The sequence below is a fragment of the Coffea arabica genome, chromosome 6e (genome assembly GCF_036785885.1).
Source record: "Coffea arabica cultivar ET-39 chromosome 6e, Coffea Arabica ET-39 HiFi, whole genome shotgun sequence".
Classification (NCBI taxonomy): domain Eukaryota; kingdom Viridiplantae; phylum Streptophyta; class Magnoliopsida; order Gentianales; family Rubiaceae; genus Coffea; species Coffea arabica.
This window is the reverse complement of record NC_092321.1, coordinates 27,890,210-27,913,140: the sequence shown is the minus strand read 5'-3', so window position 1 is coordinate 27,913,140 and position 22,931 is coordinate 27,890,210. Positions and strand designations below refer to the sequence as shown.

Genomic DNA, 22,931 nt, shown 5'->3' with positions numbered 1-22,931 from the left:
TCAGAGTGTTGCGCATGATGCGGATGATGAGGGGTATCATTCTAACACCTCATTCCGATCAAAGAAAAGCCACAGGGAAGTGAGGGAAGGTCGAGACCGACCTAGGAGAACCGATGACAATCTTGGTTCCATCAAGACTAAGATGCCTACCTTTCATGGGAAAAATGATCCTGAAGCTTATTTAGATTGGGTTAGGAGAGTTGAGCAAGTGTTTGAAGTCCACAATTATTCTGAAGAGAAAAAGGTGAAACTTGCAGCTATTGAATTTGAAGATTATGCATCCATTTGGTGGGAGCAAGTATGTGCCACAAGGAGGAGAAATAGGGAACAACCAATTGACACTTGGGCTGAAATGAAGCAAGTGATGAGGAAACGATTTGTACCCTTCCATTACACCACGGACTTGTACAATCGGCTCCAACGACTCACCCAAGGGTCCAGTTCGGTTGATGAGTACCACAAACAAATGGAGGTAGCAATGATAAGGGCCAATATACAAGAGGATTCAGAAGCAACCATGGCAAGATTTCTTAATGGATTAAATCCTGAAATTCGGAAGAAGGTTGAGCTTCAAGACCACTTTGAGCTACAACAAATGGTGTCTTATGCAGAGAAGGTGGAAAGGCAAGCCTTACCTATAAAGACACCTAGTGGCCGAACCACTACATCCTCTTCCACACCTTGGAGAAGAGATCAATTGCCAACATCCAATGCTTGGCCAAGGCAAGGCAATAAAGAAAGGGAAAACAGGCGAATGGAGCAACCGTTCCATCCGAGTGCAACTCCCTCTAAACCAACCCCGCGACCAACTCTTCCAAGGCCAAATACGTCTACCAACCAGCCAAAGGCATGCTTCAAATGCAAGGGAATTGGCCACCTCATGGCTCAATGCCCTAACCGAAGCATCATGTACATGAATGAAGAGGGAATGTGGCAAAGCGAAGGAGAGGAGGAATATGCGGACATGCCACCACTTGAAGAAGAGGGGAAGGATGCTGACCTGGTTGAAATAGAAGAGGACCCCGTGGCTCGAACTATGGTGACTATGAGAGTGCTAAATGCACAAGCTCAAGAAGATGATCTCCAACGGACCAACATTTTTCATACGAGATGCAAAATTGGAGATGAGGTATGTCTCATGATCATTGATAGTGGCTCTTGTACTAATTGCGTAGCTGCTGACTTTGTCGAGCAAAAGCACCTTTCATGGACTTACCACCCTAAACCCTATCGACTATCTTGGTTAAATGATGGGGGGGAAGTCAAGGTGACCAAACAAGCTTTAATCACTTTTTCTATTGGTCGATACAAGGACCAAGTTTTATGTGATGTAATTCCTATGCAAGCTAGTCATGTCTTGTTAGGGCGTCCGTGGGAGTATGATCGGCAGGCTGATCATATTGGACTCACTAATAAGTATAAGTTCATTATGGACAACCTCAAGATCACTCTTTCACCCTTGACACCTACACAAGTGTATGAGGAACAATTGCATCTAAGAAAAGAGCGAGAGAAAAGGCAACTGAGAGAGGCAAAGAAAAAGCCGAATGTGCCTGAGGATGAGGAAAAAAAGAAAGTAGAGGCCGAGTTGAGTGTAAAAGAAAATTCGAGTGGAAAAAAACTTAGTGAGGCCGAGAGTTTGAAAGTGAACAAAAAGAGCTTCTATGCAAGTGTGTGTGAGGTAGGTAGGGCTTTGAATGCACAAAGTCTTCTCATAGTACTTCTGTACAGGGAAGCTGATTATTCTTCTTTTTACACACTAGGCATAACCGATTCTCTTCCTAGTGCAATCTACTCTCTTTTGCAGGAATTCAAGGATGTGTTTCCGGAGGAACTACCAAAAGGATTACCTCCAATTCGAGGTATCGAACATCAAATCGACTTTGTTCCTGGAGCAATTCTCCCAAATCGACCAGCCTATAGAGCAAATCCGGAGGAAACAAAGGAAATCCAAAGGCAAGTCGATTCCCTCCTTGAAAAGGACCAGGTACGTGAATCTCTTAGTCCTTGTGCAGTTCCAGTCATTTTAGTGCCTAAGAAAGAAGGGACTTGGAGAATGTGTACAGATTGTCGTGCAATTAATAAAATTACTGTTAAGTATCGTCATCCTATTCCTAGGTTAGATGATATGTTAGAAGACTTGCATGGGGCAATCATTTTCACTAAAATTGACTTAAGATCTGGTTATCATCAAATAAGGATAAAGGAAGGAGACGAATGGAAAACTGCTTTCAAAACAAAGTATGGTCTTTATGAGTGGCTTGTGATGCCTTTCGGCTTAACAAACGCTCCAAGCACTTTCATGAGGTTAATGAACCATGTTTTAAGGCATTTTCTTGGGAAGTTTGTTGTTGTTTATTTTGATGATATATTGATCTTTAGCAAGTCTTTAGATGAACATGTTGAGCATTTGCGACTTGTTTTAAGTGCCTTGCGTGAAAATAGGTTGTTTGCTAACATGGAAAAATGTGTCTTCTGCACTCCTGAAGTTAATTTCCTTGGATATATTGTTGGTGCAAATGGCATACGTGTTGATCCCGCCAAGGTAAAAGCCATCTTAGAGTGGCCGACTCCAACCAATGTGTCTCAAGTAAGGTCTTTTCATGGTCTTGCAAGTTTCTATAGGAGATTTGTTAAAGACTTTAGTACTATTGCAGCACCTTTGAATGAGACAATTAAAAAGAATGTGGGGTTTCAATGGGGAAAAGAGCAAGAAGAGTCATTTAATAGGCTTAAGGATTTGTTAACTTCAGCACCTATTCTTGCTTTGCCTAATTTTGATGTGACGTTTGAAGTTGAATGTGATGCTAGTGGGATCGGCATAGGGGCTGTCTTACATCAAAATCATAGACCCTTGGCTTATTTCAGTGAAAAGTTGAGTGGGGGAGCTCTTAATTACCCTACTTATGATAAAGAATTGTATGCTGTTGTGCGTGCTCTTGAAGTATGGCAGCATTATCTTATGCCTAAGGAATTTGTGATACATACTGATCATGAATCAATTAAATTCCTTAAGGGTCAGGGAAAGTTGCATAAAAGACATGTGAAGTGGATTGCATTTATTGATTCCTTTCCGTACATCATTAAGTATAAGAAGGGGAAAGATAATGTCGTTGCGGATGCATTGTTTAGGAGGTATACTTTGATCACTAACATGAGCACTAAGCTACTTGGTTTTGAGCACATTAAAAACATGTATGCACATGATGACGATTTTTCTAATGTGTTTCAAGCTTGTGAACATGCTGCATTTCAAAAGTACTATAGGCATGAAGGTTTCTTGTTCAAAGAAAATCGCCAATGTATTCCCAATTGTTCGCTTAGGGAATTACTTGTTAGAGAAGCTCATGGTGGAGGGTTGATGGGACATTTCGGTATTGATAAAACTCTTGACATTTTGCATGAACATTTTTATTGGCCTAAAATGAGGCGTGACATTGCTAACATTTGTGATAAGTGTTTAAAGTGTAAGCAGGCAAAGTCAAGGAGTAACCCTCATGGATTGTATACTCCTCTACCCGTACCTCATGCTCCTTGGACAGACTTGTCCATGGATTTTGTGCTTGGTTTACCAAAATCTTCTAGAGGTATGGATAGTATCTTTGTTGTCGTGGATAGATTTTCTAAAATGGCTCATTTTATCCCTTGTAGGAAAACAAATGATGCGCGCCATGTTGCTGATTTATTCTTCAAGGATGTGGTTAGATTGCATGGAGTACCGCGTACTATTATAAGTGATAGGGATGTGAAATTCTTAAGCTATTTCTGGAAATCACTTTGGGGAAAGTTGGGAACTGAGTTGCTGTTTTCTACTTCTAGTCATCCCCAAACGGATGGTCAGACTGAGGTAACCAATCGGACCCTTGGTGCTTTACTTCGAGCCATTGTTCAAAAAAAATTGAAGAAGTGGGAAGAATGTTTGCCTATCGCTGAGTTTGCATATAACCGAACCACTCATTCAACTACTAATCATTCTCCTTTTGAAATTGTTTATGGGTTTCAGCCGCTAACCCCTCTAGATTTATCACCTATTCCTGTTGATAAGTGTTTAAGCGCAGATGGTGTCAAAAAGGCAGAGGCTGTTCGGACATTGCATGAGAGAGTTCGAGCTCAAATTGAGAAGAAAAATGCGCAATATGCACAACATGCGAATAAGGGTAGAAAACATGTTGTATTCGAACCTGGTGATTGGGTTTGGGTGCACATGAGGAAGGAAAGGTTTCCAGCATCTCGACGGACCAAGTTACATCCCAGAGGCGACGGACCTTTTCAAGTCCTAGAGAGGATCAACGACAATGCATACAAATTGGGACTTCCAAGTGAGTATGGCATAAGCGCATCTTTTAATGTGTCTGACCTATCCCCTTTTGACTTTGATACAGACTTTGAAGATTCGAGGACGAATCCTTTCGAAGAGGGAGGGAATGATAAGGATACGGGCGCACAACAACTCCAACCTTGGGTCAAGGACCCTTTGATCAACATTGGTGGTCCGATGACAAGATCAAGAACCAAGAAAGTGAAGGAAGCTTTACGAGCCTTGATCATTCACCATACAAGCAAGGAACAAGCTAGGTTTGAAGATTCGATGGACCATGAAGTTACTTTGTTCACTTGTACGTTTGAAGCGAAGGAATGATCTCATTCTTGTTAGCTTAGTTGGTAGTTGTTTTAAGACTGTCTCGTTTAGTAGTTGTTAGGCGTTTAGTATTTTATTACTTATTGGGCCTTATAGGAAAGCCTTAAAGAGCTGGCTCTTTAAGCTCTTTGTGCGGACCGAATTTCTTCCAGGTTTATGTGGGCCGGATTTTTGCCCTAGTTATTAGCCTATAAAAGGCACCTCTTGTAAGAGTAAAAGGGACAGAATATTACAACCAGAAATCGTGAGGAATTTTCCTTCAAGTTCTTAACCGAACTTACTCTTGAATTCTTGAGTTCATAGCTTAGGATTCAAATCAGACTTTATCGATTAGCTTGTTCCCTAATCGTGGTGTCTCTTCATCCACCTTTATTTGCTTAAGGTTGCTGATTACCTTTGTGTGTCAGAGGTCTTGAGTTCATGAGAACAATCGAGTTCAATTTCTGTTGGGAGAAAAGATCCAACTCTGATAATTACAAGGTTGGGAGGTTCTAGGAGGGTCTTCCCCTAGGGTTGCCTATATCAAGATTCAGAACGCAAGTCAGTCAAATTCAAGCTTCAAATTGCTGCTTTATCCAGTGAAAGACAGAACAAGTACAATATTTCAGTCAAATTTGAAAAATCACCATAAATGGTACAGAAATAAACAGGGTCTGAAATTTACAAGGTTTATAGCCCTATGAATCTAGTTTAAAACGCAATAAACGGAACTCAATTCCGACATTTCTACATCAAGATATAGTAAATTTCCCGAGACTGTGCAGAAGCTCCGCGAAAATTTTGACAGCATTTCCCTTGTCTTTCTTTACTTTCCAACCAAACCTCAACACCCATAAATCACAAGCTATCAAACACCTTTAATTAGCACCACAATAAGGCTCGAATACGAGTCATAACCGAATCCACATATCACTAGAGTAAAATCATATGGAACGTATAAGTGCAAAATCAAACTAGGACATATGCGGAAACGAAGGTTGGGTTAGGAAACAAAAGGCAGATTTGCTGTTGCTTAGCGGAATTAACACAACTGAAGCTATCCTTGTCGGATTGAGGTGTCATTTACACCGTTTCGAAGCTAAGGAAAAGGGCTACAATGTTGAAGAAGGCCACTCAGTCCAGTTCTTACCCTAACTAGATCAAATTTACCAAAACAACTCCAGATTTTCCAGTTCGAAACTCACCGCGGAATTCAACTGGCAGTCCTGATTCATTCACCCTTATCTCAGCACACACAACTCCAAATCAGGTAATTCCAAAGCCATATGAACGCTAAGATACCAGGCTATAAATGTTAAGAAGACATCAACAACTAAATCAGTCGTATTCCCAATCAAATTAACCAATTACCAAAGCTGATTTTCAGTTTCGGACAGAAACAGGGCAGCAGGGGTATTTCGGTCTTTTCACAGGCTACGTTGCTCCAATTGAGCTGAAATTTTGCAGGCAACTATAAACTACCATCCTATACAACTTTTATGTTTCAACCCAAGGCTAATTCTGTGACGCCCCGAAAAGTATGAGTGTGAGAACCCGAAAATTTTCTAATTTTCAAGGGTTTATTTTATTTAATCGCCCGCATTTTCTACATTTTCTTTATTTGAAAATTTCCCCAGATAAAGTTTATGAGCAAATATAGTTTTAAAATGATTTTTCTAGTATCGATTAGTTTTTGAGAAATTAAAAGCGTATTTTGGACGTGGGACCCGCAAGTGCGGTAAATGCAATATATTTTTGACAACTTGTTGGAATTTTGTATTAAGTGATATTATTTTTTCAAGGTGTTAAGATATTTGTATTGGAGAGACAAAAAGATAAGTGTTGAACCAAAAGGTGACAAGTGTCACCATAAGATTAAGTCTTGGACTTTGACCATTTGACTTTACCTTTACCTTTACCAAATAAATACCAAAAAATTGCCAAAAATCATCCTTATTTCTAAAGCTTCATAGCCGGCTCTCTCTCAAGCAAAAAGAAGAAAACTCTCTCAACTTTCTTGGTTCTAATCTTGCTCAATCTTCAAGATCAACCGTTTAATCTTGCATTTGTTCCATAAAACTCCTTCTATGAGTGTTAGTGAGGTGATTGGTGAAGTTATTTGGGAGGCTAAGGTGACTAGTTGCTCTATCTCTTGTATTGCTAAGGTGAGTTGTGAATGACCCCTCTCCTTGCTCTAATGATGTTCAATTCATGATTAGTGGTGATATAAGGTGCAACTTTATGGATTATTTCTTGATTTTGGTTGAATTGGTGAAGTTTTATAATTATTGGAAATTTTTCTGTTTTCATATGAATATGATTATGGGGTCATGTATGATGATTGGAAATGATGTTTAAGGACTCTAGGAGGTGGAAAAAGTGATTAATTGCAACTAATTTCTGTTTTGGAAGAAATTTCAGAAAATTCGGTTTTGTGAAGGAACATTCTGTCCGAATTTTTAGGTCATAGATAGAGGCCGAATTGGCCTTGTCTTAAAACATGCAAGTTGTAGAGAATGGTATTTTAAAGGTGCCTACAAAATTTCAGGTCAATCGGAGTAGTGTAGAATGAGAAAAGTCAAAATTACTATTGCTGTTCTGGTTTTACCCGAAATTGAGAAGTGCGTCTGTAATGGGTTATTTTGGTTGAGAATGCTTCCGAATTGGTTGTTGAGGTCTTCTGATGAAATGTATCCTTGTTTCTTATATTTCAGCTGGTTTTGGAATTTCTGGATTTGGACTTCGGTAGCCTGATTTATGATGTTTACACCAGAATGCGATTCGTGAACCTGTTTTTCCTATTCTGGTGTAGTATCTTGCATTTTTGACCTGGTTACACTCGAAACTGGATTGAGTGACCTTCTATAATATTGTAGCCCTTTCTCTTAGCTTCGAAACGGTGGGTCTTGGACCTCCATCCGATACTCGTAGTACCTTTGGTACCATTACCGTAAAATGACGTCAAAACTGTTTTTCTGGTTTTGAGCTTAACTTTCATTTCCGGACTTTTCCTTAGCTTGACTTGTACTAGTACTACTTGGAGCTTGCTGAATGGTTATTGGATGAACTTGTTGTTGTGTGTGTACCTTTGGGTTTGAATGAGAATATAATGAAGCCGTGATGGCTGGAAAAGTTAGTAAATTCAGGGGAAGTGCTGTCCGAACTTTTAAAGGACTTGATTGCATTGAGTTTGTGATCTAAGACTTGGATTTGAGCAAGGCAATGTTATATGCTGGATGATTTCTGAGCCGTGGAGGTGAGTGACCCTAAACTATTTCCAAAGTACTTGTGAAATGTTTCTTGCATTAATTATTCGATTGCATATCATGCGTGCTTGCATGTGAATTCATGACATGATTTGGCTTCAATGAGTTCTGGGAAAGTCTTGTACTGGACACCAACGTCTCCACCTTGTTTATGGTTCATGTTCATGGTTATCTGGAGCACTGATGTTGCTCCCACTTTCGTGAGTTCGTGAGTTAATGTTAAATGAAATATTTGAGCGTTGGGTGTTCAAGTGCTATGATTTCACCGGCTCACGAGAGCACTAAACGGACATTTGATCTCTGAATCATGACATCATCGAAATCATCGAAATGCAACATTGTGAAATATATTCGCTTAATGATTTTGCTGGTTACTCGCTGAGTTTTTAGCTCACCCCAAAAATATTTTATTCCCCTCCACAGGGCTCAAGGCGAAGGCAGGACTTGTTGTGCTTATTCACGTGAATGGATGGCATATATTTTGTACAGTTTGGATTTGGAATCATTTTATGTATAATTGGGAATTGTTTCCACTACAATTGTGACATGTAATTATTGGAGACTTGGATGTATATTTGTGGATCATGTGATGTATATTTGAGGTTTATTCTTGTAATTCGTTTGAGGACTTTAGTGAACGACTGAGTCCCGGCGAGAGCCGGGCAGGCGGCCCGCCGAACCCTCTGGTTCGCCTTAGGGGGAGGTGGGGTCGTCACAAATTCGGCCTCTAACCTAGTCGAATAGTACTGGGCAGAACAGGCTTCATAGAAACCCTAATCTGGAATTTTTGCTTCAAACCAGAAATTTTTCACTAATCATTACAATTATCATACCAAAGCTTCATTCTAACCCATACTAGACCATCATACATGGCCAAACAACATTAAACATATAAAAACAAAAAAATTTTGCATAAAATCAAAAATTCATCAAACACCACCAAAAGTCATGAAAATTTCCACAAAATCACCTAACTAACCTTCACAAGTCATGAATTTATCATTATCAAAGCCAAAGATGGAATTTCTTGACTATTCACCTTGAAATCTCAAGAAAGGAAACAACTTACACCACTATCTTTCAAACCACTTCACCTATTACTTCACTACCACCTAGCTAAGGATTTTTATGGAGTGATTTGAAGTTTTATCAGTTAAGTTGTGAGATTGAGCAAGATTGAGTAGAAGAAATTTGATAGCTTTTCTTTCTTTTGTTCTCCAAGAAATTCGGCCAAGAGAGGGAAAAATAAGAGGATTTTTGGCCAATTTTTGGTATTTATTTGGTAAAGGTGGTAAGATGGTCTTATGGTCAAATTCCAAGTCCAATAGCAAAGTGACATTTGTCCCTCTCTTTAATGCTAGGTTATCCTTTTGTCTCTCCACTCTTATCCATACAACAACCTCTAATTATCTCATAACACCCGGTAAATTAAACCCAGTATCCAAAACCTAACCTAACGGGCCGAATTTTTTCGAACTTTTCGCACTAGCGGGTCCCACGTCCAGTATACGCTCTTAATTTCACAAAAACTAATCGATACTAAAAAAATTATTTAAAAACTATATTTACTCATAAAAATTATTTTTAAAATTTTTCCGAATAAAGAAAATGTGGAAAAATGTGCAATTAAAAGAAAATAAAACCTAGAAATTCAGAAAATTACGGGTCCTCACAATTGGTGTTTGATTGTAGGGTGGAAAGTGAAGAAATCAAGGGGAAATGCTGTCCGTTTATTTTCTTGTAATTTGAGTGAGTAAAAGTGACATTTGGGAAGGTGATTTTGTGATGTGTTGGACTTATTTTGTTTGGAACTCTTAGGTCCACTCTAAGGGTGTTATAAGAGCTAAAGTTTTCTTGAACTTATACATTTTCGCATGCTGAATGGGATGACCGTTTTAACCATTTTAAAACATGAGGAATAGCTACAAATATCCAGTTTTGAACTTCAAATGTTTACTTATTTTTTTCTCAAACTTTCTGAGTTTAGTTTGGTGTTTGATTTTGAAAACTCTTAGTTACTCATGTCTTTGAGTCTAAAAGTACTCTTTTCATCCCAACAACCATGTATATATATTGTACTTCGGATTTCCTTCGATTCACCTAACTTTTGCTAGATGAACTGTAATATATGCTCTTGATTAATTTTAGGATTCATCGGTGATTGAGGGTATTACCCGGAGGGTTACTTTGGACGTTATTTTACGTAAATAGGAGAGTGTTCTTTGTTTGTTATGTTTCCATTAACTATATGATTTGTTGTGGATATTGGATTAAATGATAAATGTTTGTTAAAAATGAATTTTGCTAGGCGAGTGTGTACTTTATCGCACTCGACCTAAATGAAATGTGAAATTTTCAATATTTAAGTGATTAAATGTTAGTTGTGCATGAATGTAAGCCTTTTGGCTGAACTGAGCCCTTGCCCTTCGTTGCCAGTCGACTCGAGTCAGAAGCGGATCCGATCGGGCGATTTGGTGACCCTGGGTGAAAGTTTGGTATACTCGAGTATTACCACGTCGTCGGGTTGAGTCTGGCCAATGCCCAGAAGGGGGAGAAATGAAATGAATGAACGAAAGGAGGTTTTCAATTACAAATGAAATTTTAAATAATGAAGGCATAAGGAAATGAAAGGAGAAGGAAAGAACGAAAGGCTCCACGTGAGCATGTATCCTTTTAATAAATGTGTTATTAGTGCTTCTATCTTGTAAATGTTTCTTGGATTATTTGTTATCTATGATTCATTCCTTGGACTTAAATTTTTTATTATGTGTCTGGAACCTCACTGAGCTTTTAGCTCATTCCGTTAGTTTTGTTTTCCTTAACAAGGGATGCGAGCAAGGACGAGAGATCTGTATAGACTAGCCTAGTCTAGTTCTTTTGAATTTTTGTAATGGTTCTCGCCCTAGCGCTTGGCAAGAGTTGGATGTATGAAGAATTGAGAACCTTTGTATATTTGAGTTGAATTCCTTTTGAGATAGAAATGTATTACACTTGTTCTGGTGGTCTTATTTTCATTTTTACTTGAGGTGTATGAGTGAGTCTCGGCGAGAGCTGGGCAGGCGGTCCGCCGAACCCTTTGGTTCCCGTTAGGGGAAGGTAGGGCCGTCATAGGTGGTATCAGAGCCTGCTTCGCGTGGTCTCTGCGCGGAGTGAGATTGGGCCAAGTGGTGAATAAGTATGAAGGACTAAGTGCTCTTTGGAGCATAAGCTATGAATCGTGAATTGTTATAGGTTTTAAATCGTTATCATGGTATTGGAGGACAATAGATAGGTACGTCAGGTAGGAATCTTGATTGTAAATAATTTACCCTTGGGACTGGCCAGCTCGAGATGTGAATTATCTTATTTCGGATTCTTGTACCCGAGTGCTCCAGAGTTGAGGGTGATACTAAGTATTTGAGATTTTCATTTTTGGGAACATGAACGGGCTAGTATTTGGCTAGAGTGAGTGCAAGAGGTCAACGGACGTCTAGTTCGGATAGAAAATGAAGTAAGAGACCGAACGGGGGTGATTTTAGCTGAGTGTGGGACGACAGGTCGCATTTTGTTCTTCTTTTGCCCTTTTATTGTATTACATGTCTTTTGCTTGTGGTATGTTACTACCTACATGTATAGTACTTGCTGCACTTTACTTTGTCTAACTTGAAATTTCTCTTTATGTATATTGTGCGTTATATTGTGTATATGTCTCCTTGTGTATTTGATGTGTTATATCTTGTTGTTTTAGTCAATTTACTTCGTTATATTCTAAATCATCTTTTGGGAAAAGAGAGAGAGAAAAGGGTATGGAGGGGAGACGTAGTCGTAGACGTGGAGTTAGTCGAGGCTGTGGGACTAAGCGAGCTCAAGAACCGAGAGAAGAAAGAGAAACAGTGGCCGAGCAAGAACATGGACCGAGGGTTGAGGCTGGAGATCAAATGGCGACGGCGATACAACAAATGACAAATATCCTGGCACGTCTGGTAGATCAACAAGGCCAAATGCCAGTGAATCAACCCCGAAATCTTGAGATAGGAGAGGATAGTGCTCTTGAGAGGTTCCAAAAGTTTCTACCTCCGAAATTTCATGGAGGGCCTGATCCGGATATAGCTGAACAGTGATTGGAGGCAATGATTAACATCTTCGCGATTTTGAACTACACAGAGCAAAGACAAGTGAACTTTACTATATTTCAATTCGAAGGACCGGCCCGAGCATGGTGGAATGTTATTAAGGCAAAATGGAAAACAGAACAGACTGCATGGACATGGATGAACTTTGTAAGGGAATTTAACGAAAAGTACCTCCCACCCTTGGTCCAAGAAAGGAGAGAGGATGAATTTATTAAATTGCATCAGGGACCCCAGAGTGTGGCCGAATATGAGACTAAATTTACTAAACTGTCCAAGTTTGCTTCTAAATTGGTGGCCACGGAGCGGAGAAGAGTGAGATAGTTCATACAAGGATTGAATCTGAAAATCTAGGAAGCTTTAGCGGCGGTTCAGGTTAATACCTTTACGGAAACCCTTGAGAAAGCCCAAAGATTAAGGATGCAAAGACACAGGTAAAAGCCTTCCAAACACGGAAAAGGGGTGCATCTGGTAGTGTATCTGAGGAATCTAACGAAAAGATAGCGCCTTCTAAAGTACAAAAGGTGAACCTTTCACCCCGCCCACCATGGACATTAGGAGCACTAGATGAAAGATCTACCAAAGGAAGTCAGATAGGTCATGGAAAAATTTCTCAAGAAAGCCAAAAAATGGCTTCTCACCTGGCCTGCGGATATTGTGGAAAGGCAAATCTTACGGAGAATGAGTGTTGGAGGAAAGAGCGAAAATGTTTGATTTGTGGGAGTAGCGATCACCAAATTAGTAGTTGCCTGATGAAGCAGCCCAGGGGGAATAGTGCTCAACCACTTGATGAAACCAAACCGAAACAAGTGAATGAAAGAGATAATCGAACAAAAGTACCGACAAAGGTATATGCCTTAGACAACCAACAACCTCCTGAGTCATCTGAAGGTAAAAATTTCGAAGACGAAATTTCTTAAGGGGGAGAGAGTGTGAGAACCTGAAAATTTTAACATTTTCTCGGCATTATTTTATTTCCCACTTCCCTTTTTCTATATAGATTTGCTATCCAGTTTTATAAGGAGGGGTTTCATTCGATATATATGAGTGCGTGTGGTGTATATCAAGTGTAATTGTGCGTAGTTGTAAGTCTCTGTGTTAAAAGGACGGACAAACGCGGCGCTTGAACTAGGGGGAAAAAGAAAATTTTTGGTGGAAAAAGTTAGTACCAAATCCGGCCTGTTCTTAGCCGGATTGTTGGTGGGTTTTGAAAAAAAAAATGGATTTCGCCACTGTCCTAAATCCGGCCTGGAATCCGGCCGGATTGTGACGTGTCACCTCCGGCAGCCAACTTTGACCGGTTGATTTTCCTTCATTCTTGTCATGTTTCTTGGCTGAGATGTCTTCATTTTTCTCTTTGTCTTGGCTGGCAGTTTTAGAGAGGAAAAACAAGAGAAAGTTCTTCATTTTCTAGCTTCAATCTATGTCAAATCTTGAGTTTTATCCGGTGAAATCACAAACTACTCCGTACAAGTGTACACTAAGGAGGAATAAAGGCTGTGGTGGAGTGATTTTGGAGGAGGAAAGACAAAGCTACCATTTTCTTTGAGATTCTAAGGTATTTTACTAAGAACATCTCTCTTTGCTTCTAATAGTTTGAAATTAGTGGCTTGTGGTTGCCACTTTGGTTGTTTTATTCAGTATTTCTTGGATTGAAGTGGTGATATGTGAATTTTCTGTTTTATAGTGAATTTTCTACCCCTATATGAAGTTTAAAGGCTAGCCATGATTTACTAGTTTTGATATGTGAAATATCTAGTGTTTTAGTGTTCGTTTACTTTGCCTAAAAGAATTTCCAGCTTTTGTGCCTCAATCTCAGTTTAGGGTTTCTATTATGAGGTGCTAAGTGATGATGTTTTAAGGGGGTTTAATAGTTTATAATGTGTATGTGTGATTGTGGTTGATGGCTATGAGAATTGGTGTTTGATTGTAGGGTGGAAAGTGAAGAAATCAAGGGTAAATGCTGTCCGTTTATTTTCTTGTAATTTGAGTGAGTAACAGTGACATTTGGGAAGGTGATTTTGTGATGTGTTGGACTTATTTTGTTTGGAACTCTTAGGTCCACTCTAAGGGTGTTATAAGAGCTAAAGTTTTCTTGAACTTATACATTTTCGCATGGTGAATGGGATGACCGTTTTAACCGTCTTAAAACATGAGAAATTGCTACAAATATCCAGTTTTGAACTTCAAATGTTTACTTATTTTTTTCTCAAACTTTCTGAGTTTAGTTTTGTGTTTGATTTGGAAAACTCTTAGTTACTCATGTCTTTGAGTCTAAAGGTACTCTTTTCATCCCAACAACCATGTATATACATCATACTTCGGATTTCCTTCAATTCACCTAACTTTTGCTAGATGAACTGTAATATATGCTCTTGATTAATTTTAGGATTCATCGGTGATTGAGAGTATTACCCGGAGGGTTACTTTGGACGTTATTTTGCGTAAATAGGTGAGTGTTCTTTGTTTGTTTTGTTTCCATTAACTATATGATTTGTTGTGGATATTGGATTAAATGATAAATGTTTGTTAAAAATGAATTTTGCTAGGCTAGTGTGTACTTTATCGCACTCGACCTAAATGAAATGTGAAATTTTCAATGTTTAAGTGATTAAATGTTAGTTGTGCATGAATGTAAGCCTTTTGGCTGAATTGAGCCCTTGCCCTTCGTTGCCGGTCGACTCGAGTCAGAAGCGGACCCGGTCGGGCGATTTGGTGACCCTAGGTGAAAGTTTGGTATACTCGAGTATTACCTCGTTGTCGGGTAGAGTCTGGCCAATGCCCAGAAGAGGGAGAAATGAAATGAATGAACGAAAGGAGGTTTTCAATTACAAATGAAATTTTAAATATTGGAGGAATAAGGAAATGAAAGGAGAATGAAAGAAAGAAAGGCTCCACGTGAGCATGTATCCTTTTAATGAATGTGTTATTAGTGCTTCTATCTTGTAAATGTTTCTCGAATTATTTGTTATCTATGATTCATGCCTTGGACTTAAATTTTTTATTATGTGTCTGGAACCTCACTGAGCTTTTAGCTCATTCCGTTAGTTTTGTTTTCCTTAACAGGGGATACGAGCATGGACGAGAGATCTGTATAGACTAGCCTAGTCTAGTTCTTTTGAATTTTTGTAATGGTTCTCGCCCTAGCGTTTGGCAAGAGTTGGATGTATGAAGAATTGAGAACCTTTGTATATTTGAGTTGTATTCCTTTTGAGATAGAAATGTATTACACTTGTTCTGGTGGTCTTATTTTCATTTTTACTTGAGGTGTATGAGTGAGTCTCGGCGAGAGCTGGGCTGGCGGTCCGCCGAATCCTTCGGTTCGCCTTAGGGGAAGGTAGGGACGTCACATATAATCTCCATGAGTGGCAAGTACAATCTATTTCAAAGGAGCAACAGATCCAAGGAAGAAGAGCACCTACCATCGAAAGTGGGAGAAGACAGGGGCTTCTATCATGGTTGGGTGTGTTTTTTGTTGAACATCACAGGCCTCCTATTCTTGATTGCAACTGTTATTTAATCTCGATCGTCCATAGCATTCCACACATCAGCTTTCAATTTATGCGAGGTTGACCATGCTAGGACAAATGGGGGCTAACCTTGCCAGGACAAATTCCAAAAGTAAGGAATTTGTCAGAAAAGTACGGTTTTTATCATAACTATCCAAACACCTTTTGTACCTCCTATTCCAAATAAAAATAAATAATAGCAATTGAAACAAGCTAAACATCAAAACAATTGTAGAAAGAGAGAGAGGGCTTTAAATTTTTCAAGTTAAGGACAAGGACAATTGTCTTAAGATGATTAAGCCTATGTAATATCCAAAATCATTTTGAACAGAGTGTAAATATAATACAATATTTTATACAGACAATACATGGCATAAAAATGATGTGCAGTATGTTTATTTAGAGCATTATTGTGTTTGGATAAGAGATTATTTGAAATATTATTTGCAATAGTGACTATAGCACTTTTTGCAATATGATGTATGTGAAATAAAAAAATAATTTGAAAGATAAAAATGTATAATGAAAAATATGTTTGTGATATAAATAAATAATTTTTTGCCAAATACTTGCTGCCGAAACACACATGGGTCATCTTAACCTTCAACCATTTTGCAACAATTGCTTTTTGCAACCATTCCTGCCTCTTGTTCAAATTTTCATATGCTTTGTCGGAAATGTGAATGAAACTTATATCAATAATTTGGCATCATGCAAGCATAAGCATAAAGTCAAAAGGGATGGGCTGAAAAAACCTCTTGTTTGGCTTTGGTAGATGATGAAGCACATTTATTGTCAGTTATTGACCAGCATTGACTAGAACACGGTCAAAGTACACGTCATAGCTCATAGACCCTAACTCGATTTAGAGTAGTCCTCATCAACTATTCTTCTAGGTCAACAACTTCCTCCGCTCTCTCTATCCTTCCCCGACCCCAAAATATTCCCAACTATTCCTATTAAATTTGAAAATAAAAAAAATTCAATGAATAGTTATTAATCGGTATCTAGTTGAGTTTTTGGACTGAATAAAAAGTGATTAAATCAAATTAATTTAATTAACATGTTAGGACGACATTGATTTTGTAAATCATTTTTGTTTGATTAGTGACATATTCTTTTTCTTTTCCAAAATTTTGTCATGTGTGCAGTATAAATTCCAATTTTTTCTAGCTATTCACCATGCAAGCTAGATAATGTCAAGATACTGTGCCGAGGCGAATTACGGATCAAAGCCTGCAAGACGATGTTTACATCACAAATGTTCTAAAAGAGATAAGAATGGGGGTGAGAGTAATAGTACATCTTTAAGAAAGCAAGGCAGGGATATATACATTAGTGTAGGGGTGAGCAAATTCGGTACGTATCGAATTCATACCCAAATTCAAATTCAATTTGGTAATTTGAAATCGGGTATTTGGTAATTTGGTACAAAAGCGGTATTTACCGAATTCACCGAATTCTAATATAGTATAAAATAGTTAATGAGATTATGAATTTGGTAATAACCGATTTCGAATTCGTTTATAAAGAATTGGTTTAGTATTAGTATATACTACTAATATATTATTATATTATATAGGTAAATGCTATTAATAATAGTTAGTATATGGTATTATCATGTACTTATGATAATAATAATATATAATGATGTACAATATACTATTTTAGTATTTGTTAATTGTTATATGACTATAATAATATAAATATACAACAATACATAACATAACTATAATACTTATTATTTTATACATGACTAGAATTAGATAATAATTAATAAGTATAGGTATAATACATAACTATATTTAAGTATAACTATAATACTTATTATTTTAATTAGGCCGAAAACTACAATTAAAGGATTCAGCAAATTTTTTTTAAAATGAATTCGGTTATTCACTCCGTTTTCGAACTAAAATTCGGAATTGAATGAATTAGGGTATCTCCAATTCGAATTTGAATGCGGTTTAGATTTCTGTAAGTCCAATAACCAAATTTATCGAATTGATATAACCAAATTACCGAATATGCACCGTGTGCTCACCCCTACATTAGTGAGCAAAAGAGAGGAAAATGAAAGATAGTCTAATATTCTAATCTGAGGTAGTTCGACGGTATCAGAACTAGGTCTGGACCCTAGTGTGGGTCAAACAGCCAGACAAGGTCCTTTCTTCGAGGTGTAGTTCCAAATTGCAACTTGAAGCTCAACCATCTTGGTAAGTTCCTAGGTCTGTGGGAAGACTAGCAAATCGACACAATAGGAGAACTAGGCAACTGAGCTTATGCAGAAGTTGGCAATAGTCCGCATATTTGCTTTTGTCAAATTTATTACAACTAGCATGTTTCTTGTGAAGGTTTCTAATTGTCGCAGGTTAGATTAGGGGTATATCATCACAAACAAATCACTTGCAACTTCTATGCATGTTTTTTGTCCCTTTTGTGCAAGTAATTTTAGTTACAGTTTTTGGTATATTAGGGGTATATCATGATAAAAAAAAAATCACTTGCAACTTCTGTGCCATTTATTTTTCTTTTATTGCATCTTTGACTGTGCAATTTTTTGTGTCCTATTAGCCACATATGTTGCATGAGTACAAAATCTACTTGCAGCTTTCACTTACATTTGTTAGACCAAACATGTCGTCTTTGATTAAATCAATGAAGTTATAGTGAGTTAATACATTTACGAGTTGTTTTCTTTCTTTCTTTCTATCTTTCTTTTTCTTCTTTTATATAAAAAATTTAAAATTATGAACATTAATTCAGTGATCATGAGATCATTGATTGGAATTTCAAACCTTCCTTTTTGGTGCCCTTTGTAAGATCTTGAGCCTCCCTTAAATCTAATAAAAATTAAAAATCATAATTTTTAATATAGTATTTCACTTGATAAGTTTTAGACATTTGAAATAAGAACAAATAGTCGTCATGCAAGGTCGTAACTTATACCAACTTTTGTCGAGTATAAATGTGACACTTCCCTCTTACCACCCATTATCTCCTTGAGGAGGAAATGCTTATCTCAAGTTCCAATCAATTTCACTTGGATCCGATATCGATGTACTAACTAATTCCGAGTTTAACTAGGTTGGGGTTACTTTTTTCAGAACTAGGTTAACTGATGGCATCTCTACTCTTTTTTTTGGGATAAAAAAACATCATCATTTCATTAAATTTATACTAATGGTAGAAATTACATCAATTATAAAATCTCTTGGATCCATGGCCTGTGGACGGCAATTACATCACCCATAAAAATTTCTTGGATCCGTGGCCTGTGGACGACACCTTGAAACAGCTTCGATTAGATTGGCTTTTGACAAGCCTCCATGCCATTGTGTAACTCATTTCTGTGATAGAACAGAAACAACTACCCATCAGATTTGGTCATTGCAAAACCATCTCAACAAGAGAGCAATGGATGGAAAAAAATTGTCATTCAGGGATTGGCTCAATACATGATAGTCTGAATAGGAAATGCATTCCCCTTAGTTCTGAACATATAAACGAGTAATATATGGGCAGACTTGTGACGACCCCACCTTACCCTAAAGCGTACCAAAGGGTTTAGCGGACCGCTTGCCTGACTCTCACCATGTCTCATTCATTCACATAAACTTGAGAGATAACATTAGCTCCAAAGTAAGCATTAAAACTCCACCATTAAATAATACCAACCATCCAACACCATCCAACATTCCAAATCATCCATACTTATATGTACTACCAAACAAATAAAAAATATAAGTTCTTCAAGCAATTCATCAAGCACAAATAGGATGGCAATTTACTTAAAGTAGAGACTTCAACTCTCCAATTCACTATTCTCTGATTCCAAGTTTCCAACCCCTGTTAAGGAAAATAAACTAAAGGGATGAGTTTACCCCTAGTGAGGTTCTAAGAAAACAGGTAACCTTAAACACACAAATTCACACTTTCACTAATATAAGAGGAATAACAAACCAATTAATAATAGGATAATTTGTTAAACAATTCTTAACAAATAGCACAATCAATATCAAAGGATATGGTACTGATACGGAATCTAGAGTTGGCTCCTGTCTGTTTCCAGACGTAGCATTTAGTCTCATTCAGTATTTCACTTGCAACTAAAAGGATACAATCGGCTCTTGCAAACCAATTCAGCAGCAGCGTTTTCCGAGTCCGTTGACACTCTGTCAACTATTGAATTCAATAATAAACAATGTCTATAGATCATCACTTAACATCAGGCTCTGTCCACCAATCATTCCCTATCAAGTCCGAACGCCATATATATAACAAGAGGGGTAATACTCAATATACCAAATCTAGTAACAATAAACACGACCCATAATTCGTCAATCCCCTCTTGCTAGCTTGATTAGACTAACTAGCCGATGGGGTTTGGGATCCCAAGCACGCAGTATAGTCGATGAGATAACATACCCAAAGGACTTTCAAGTCACGCGCATGTATATCAGTTCACGTATAAACAGGATAATAAGAGTTCAGTCAAATTAGGTCAAATGCGATAAAGTATATAGTCACCTATTCATTTGCAGTTCAAGATATATAGCAGTAACAATCAACCAAGCACATTAAGTATCATTCCAGCATAACATATAGTCCTAACATGCACTTAAAACACTCACCAACTTAGTGAGAACTGTACACTTCTGTGAGACCCCGAAATTTTACTTGTCTTTATAGTTCTTATTTGAACTTACTTGCCTTAGATTTTTGGTTGTTTTAATGGTTGAATTTGAGCCAAGGGAGTGAAATTTTGTTAAGAAAAATTTCATATTCTCGAGTTGTTTGAAAATCTGGAAATTTTCGCAGGATGCTCTGCGCAGCTTTGGAGAATTGGCTATAACTTCGTATAGGAAAGTCAGAATTGAGTTCTGTTTGTTGCGTTTGAAACTAGACTCATAGGGATTCCTACAGTATAAAATTCATAACTTGATTCAATCTCTATAAATACCAGAGAATCAGCAAAGTTGACTGAAAATTCTGCCCTGCACAAGTAAAAACTGGAGTATTGTAGTAGGTTACGACTCAATTTGGACCAATTTATGAACTTAATCTCATTGAGGTGTCTTCTAAAGATTATTAGTGTTTGAAGTCTGGTTTTTAACAGGCTAAGTTGTATGAATTTTTGACATTTATAATTCAAGTTATGATATTTCTAAAGGAATTGTGCATGCTACGGTTTTTTTTGGTGCATTTTGGTAATGTGATCACTTGGTGAGGTGTGTGTACTAAATTTGGTGGATAAGAGTAGGTATTAAGTAAGAGGAAGTGTGTGATTAGAAGTTTTAATAATAAGTTAGTGAATCATAAGTTAAAACAAAAGTACAAGAGAGTTAAGAAAAATAGGCTTGAACCGACGTGCGCCGTTTGTTACCGGTTGAGTACCCTACTTGACCACTACTTTCTTACCCTAATCTCCTTGTTTTTATTTCATTTAATTTCCCCTAAATTAATCCTTAACTCAGCCACCATTCTTGACCAAAGAAAAGGAAAAAAAAGAAAGCAAATCTTGAGCGACAAGTGTCGGCCATCCAAGAGGGTTTAACCAAGATATTTCCTTTCTTCTTATCTTTCTTTTTGGCTACATTTTCTTCATTTCTTGCTTGGCTTGGCCGAAAATTTGGAGAGGAAAAGAGAGGAGAAAAACTTCCATTCCTACCTTGGATCTTGCCTTGTTTGAATTGAAACCACAAATCTAAACTAATTAAACTTGCACCAAGGAAGTTAGTAAGCTAGGAGTGGAGAGTTTCTTGGGAGGAATAGCTTGGTTATTCACTTTCTTCAAGTGTTTTGGAAGGTATAAGTCTAAAACTTCCTTTGTCTTTCTTATTTTAGCAAAATATGGAGTAGATGCCTTGAATCTTGGAATATTATGGATGATACTCTAGATTTGGTGAAGATTAGCGAATTTCATCTAGGGTTTGTGATTTTTCAGCTTTGATTTATGATGTTGATCTCTAATATGTTGGTGTTGAGCTTTGATATGGATTTGTGAGGTGATTAGTAGCATGATTGTGACTTTTTAGCTTCAAAAGATGAATTTCCAGCTTCGTTAAGAAATTTCTAGTTTTGGTAGTGGATGATTATTTGTTAGAAATGAGTTACCATTTGATGGTTTTAAGCCTAGATGAAGAGCTATCTTGACATGCTTACTTGTGGTGTTTGAGGAAAAATATGAAGCCTTAAATGGCTGGAAAAATGGATAAATACAAAGGGTATGCTGCCCAAATTTTCCTTCCGTAGGATAAGCAAGCGAACTTGGAACTTTGAGCCGTGATTCGTGGTTGAATTGAACTTAGATTGTTTAGGGTAGTCAAGTTTTCCTTAGTAGGAGTATATAAGCTGAATTTTGCCAAAAACTCGTACCCTTTTAAAAAGTGAAAGTTGCGACCACTATAAATACGATTTCCTCGTTCTTTCATACCAAGTTGTGAACTTAAACGTTTTAATCGTTTCTATATCGAAACTAAAAGAGCGAGTATGAATTTTCTAGGGTTTGATAAATAAAATGAGTACTACTTAAATGAGTTCTATTTACTTGATTTTCTTTAAGCGAAACTCCTATATTTTGAAACCCTAATTGATTTCAAGTTGCTATACGATATTTTATCGCAGATTTTGACTCTAACTAGGGAGTTGAACCTGAACTTGGTTTTGGAAAACAGTAAATCATTGATGAGTGTTCCAACTGCTTGTTTCCTACTCATTGTTGCTAGAAATTTACTAAACACCTGATTTGACATTTCATAGGCAAGTGTGTACTTTATCGCACTTGACCTAACTTAACTAAACACTTGATATCTCATTCATGCATGTACAAGTAACTTGATTTGCATGTGACATGTATATTGAATTGAAATACTTGAAATGCTTGGAAATGTGACATGCTAGGCATTATTTGTGACTTGGTCAGGGTTAGGCGAGTGTGCCCTTATTCGCACTCATCCTCCCCTTCTTGAATTATCTTGTACTTGCTTGAACTTGATTGACCTGTACTTGTGTTTATACTTGTGCTTGACTTGTAAGTGCTGAGCGGCAGCATGTACCACACTGAATTCGAGTGGGAGGTGCCTCTCATTCCGTCCCCGTACTTTTATCTTGATTAAGTCGATTGGAGATGTTATTTCATCGACTATACTGACTGCATAGGAACCCAAACCCCATTGGCTAGTTAATCGAGTCGAGTCAGCAAGGGCCTGATCGATTAGATAACGAACCATGGGTCTCTAGTTTTGTCGAGTGGAGTGTTATCTTCTTAACCAATAGGTATGCTCGAATATTACCACCAGTGTTTATCTTGGAGTTCGGGCCCGGTAGGGGGTTTGAATGATGGATGGAGATTGGAGTTAAGTGGTGCTCTACTGGACTTGTTATGATTCCAGGGTTGACGGAGTGTCAACAGATTTTGAACAAGTGG

General features: G+C 37.7%; 1 protein-coding gene across 1 annotated transcript in view; it reads left to right on the top strand.

Moving 5' to 3' along the window:
- Positions 1 to 466: 466 nt before the first annotated feature.
- The window catches only part of LOC140009830 (uncharacterized), a 32,520-nt gene continuing 10,055 nt past the window's right edge, over positions 467 to 22,931 (top strand). The window contains exons 1-3 of the mRNA XM_072056166.1: positions 467 to 1,681; positions 1,808 to 1,956; positions 2,383 to 3,017. Of these exons, the coding sequence (XP_071912267.1) occupies positions 467 to 1,681; positions 1,808 to 1,956; positions 2,383 to 3,017 (1,999 nt within the window). The remainder of the gene's footprint in view (positions 1,682 to 1,807; positions 1,957 to 2,382; positions 3,018 to 22,931) is intronic.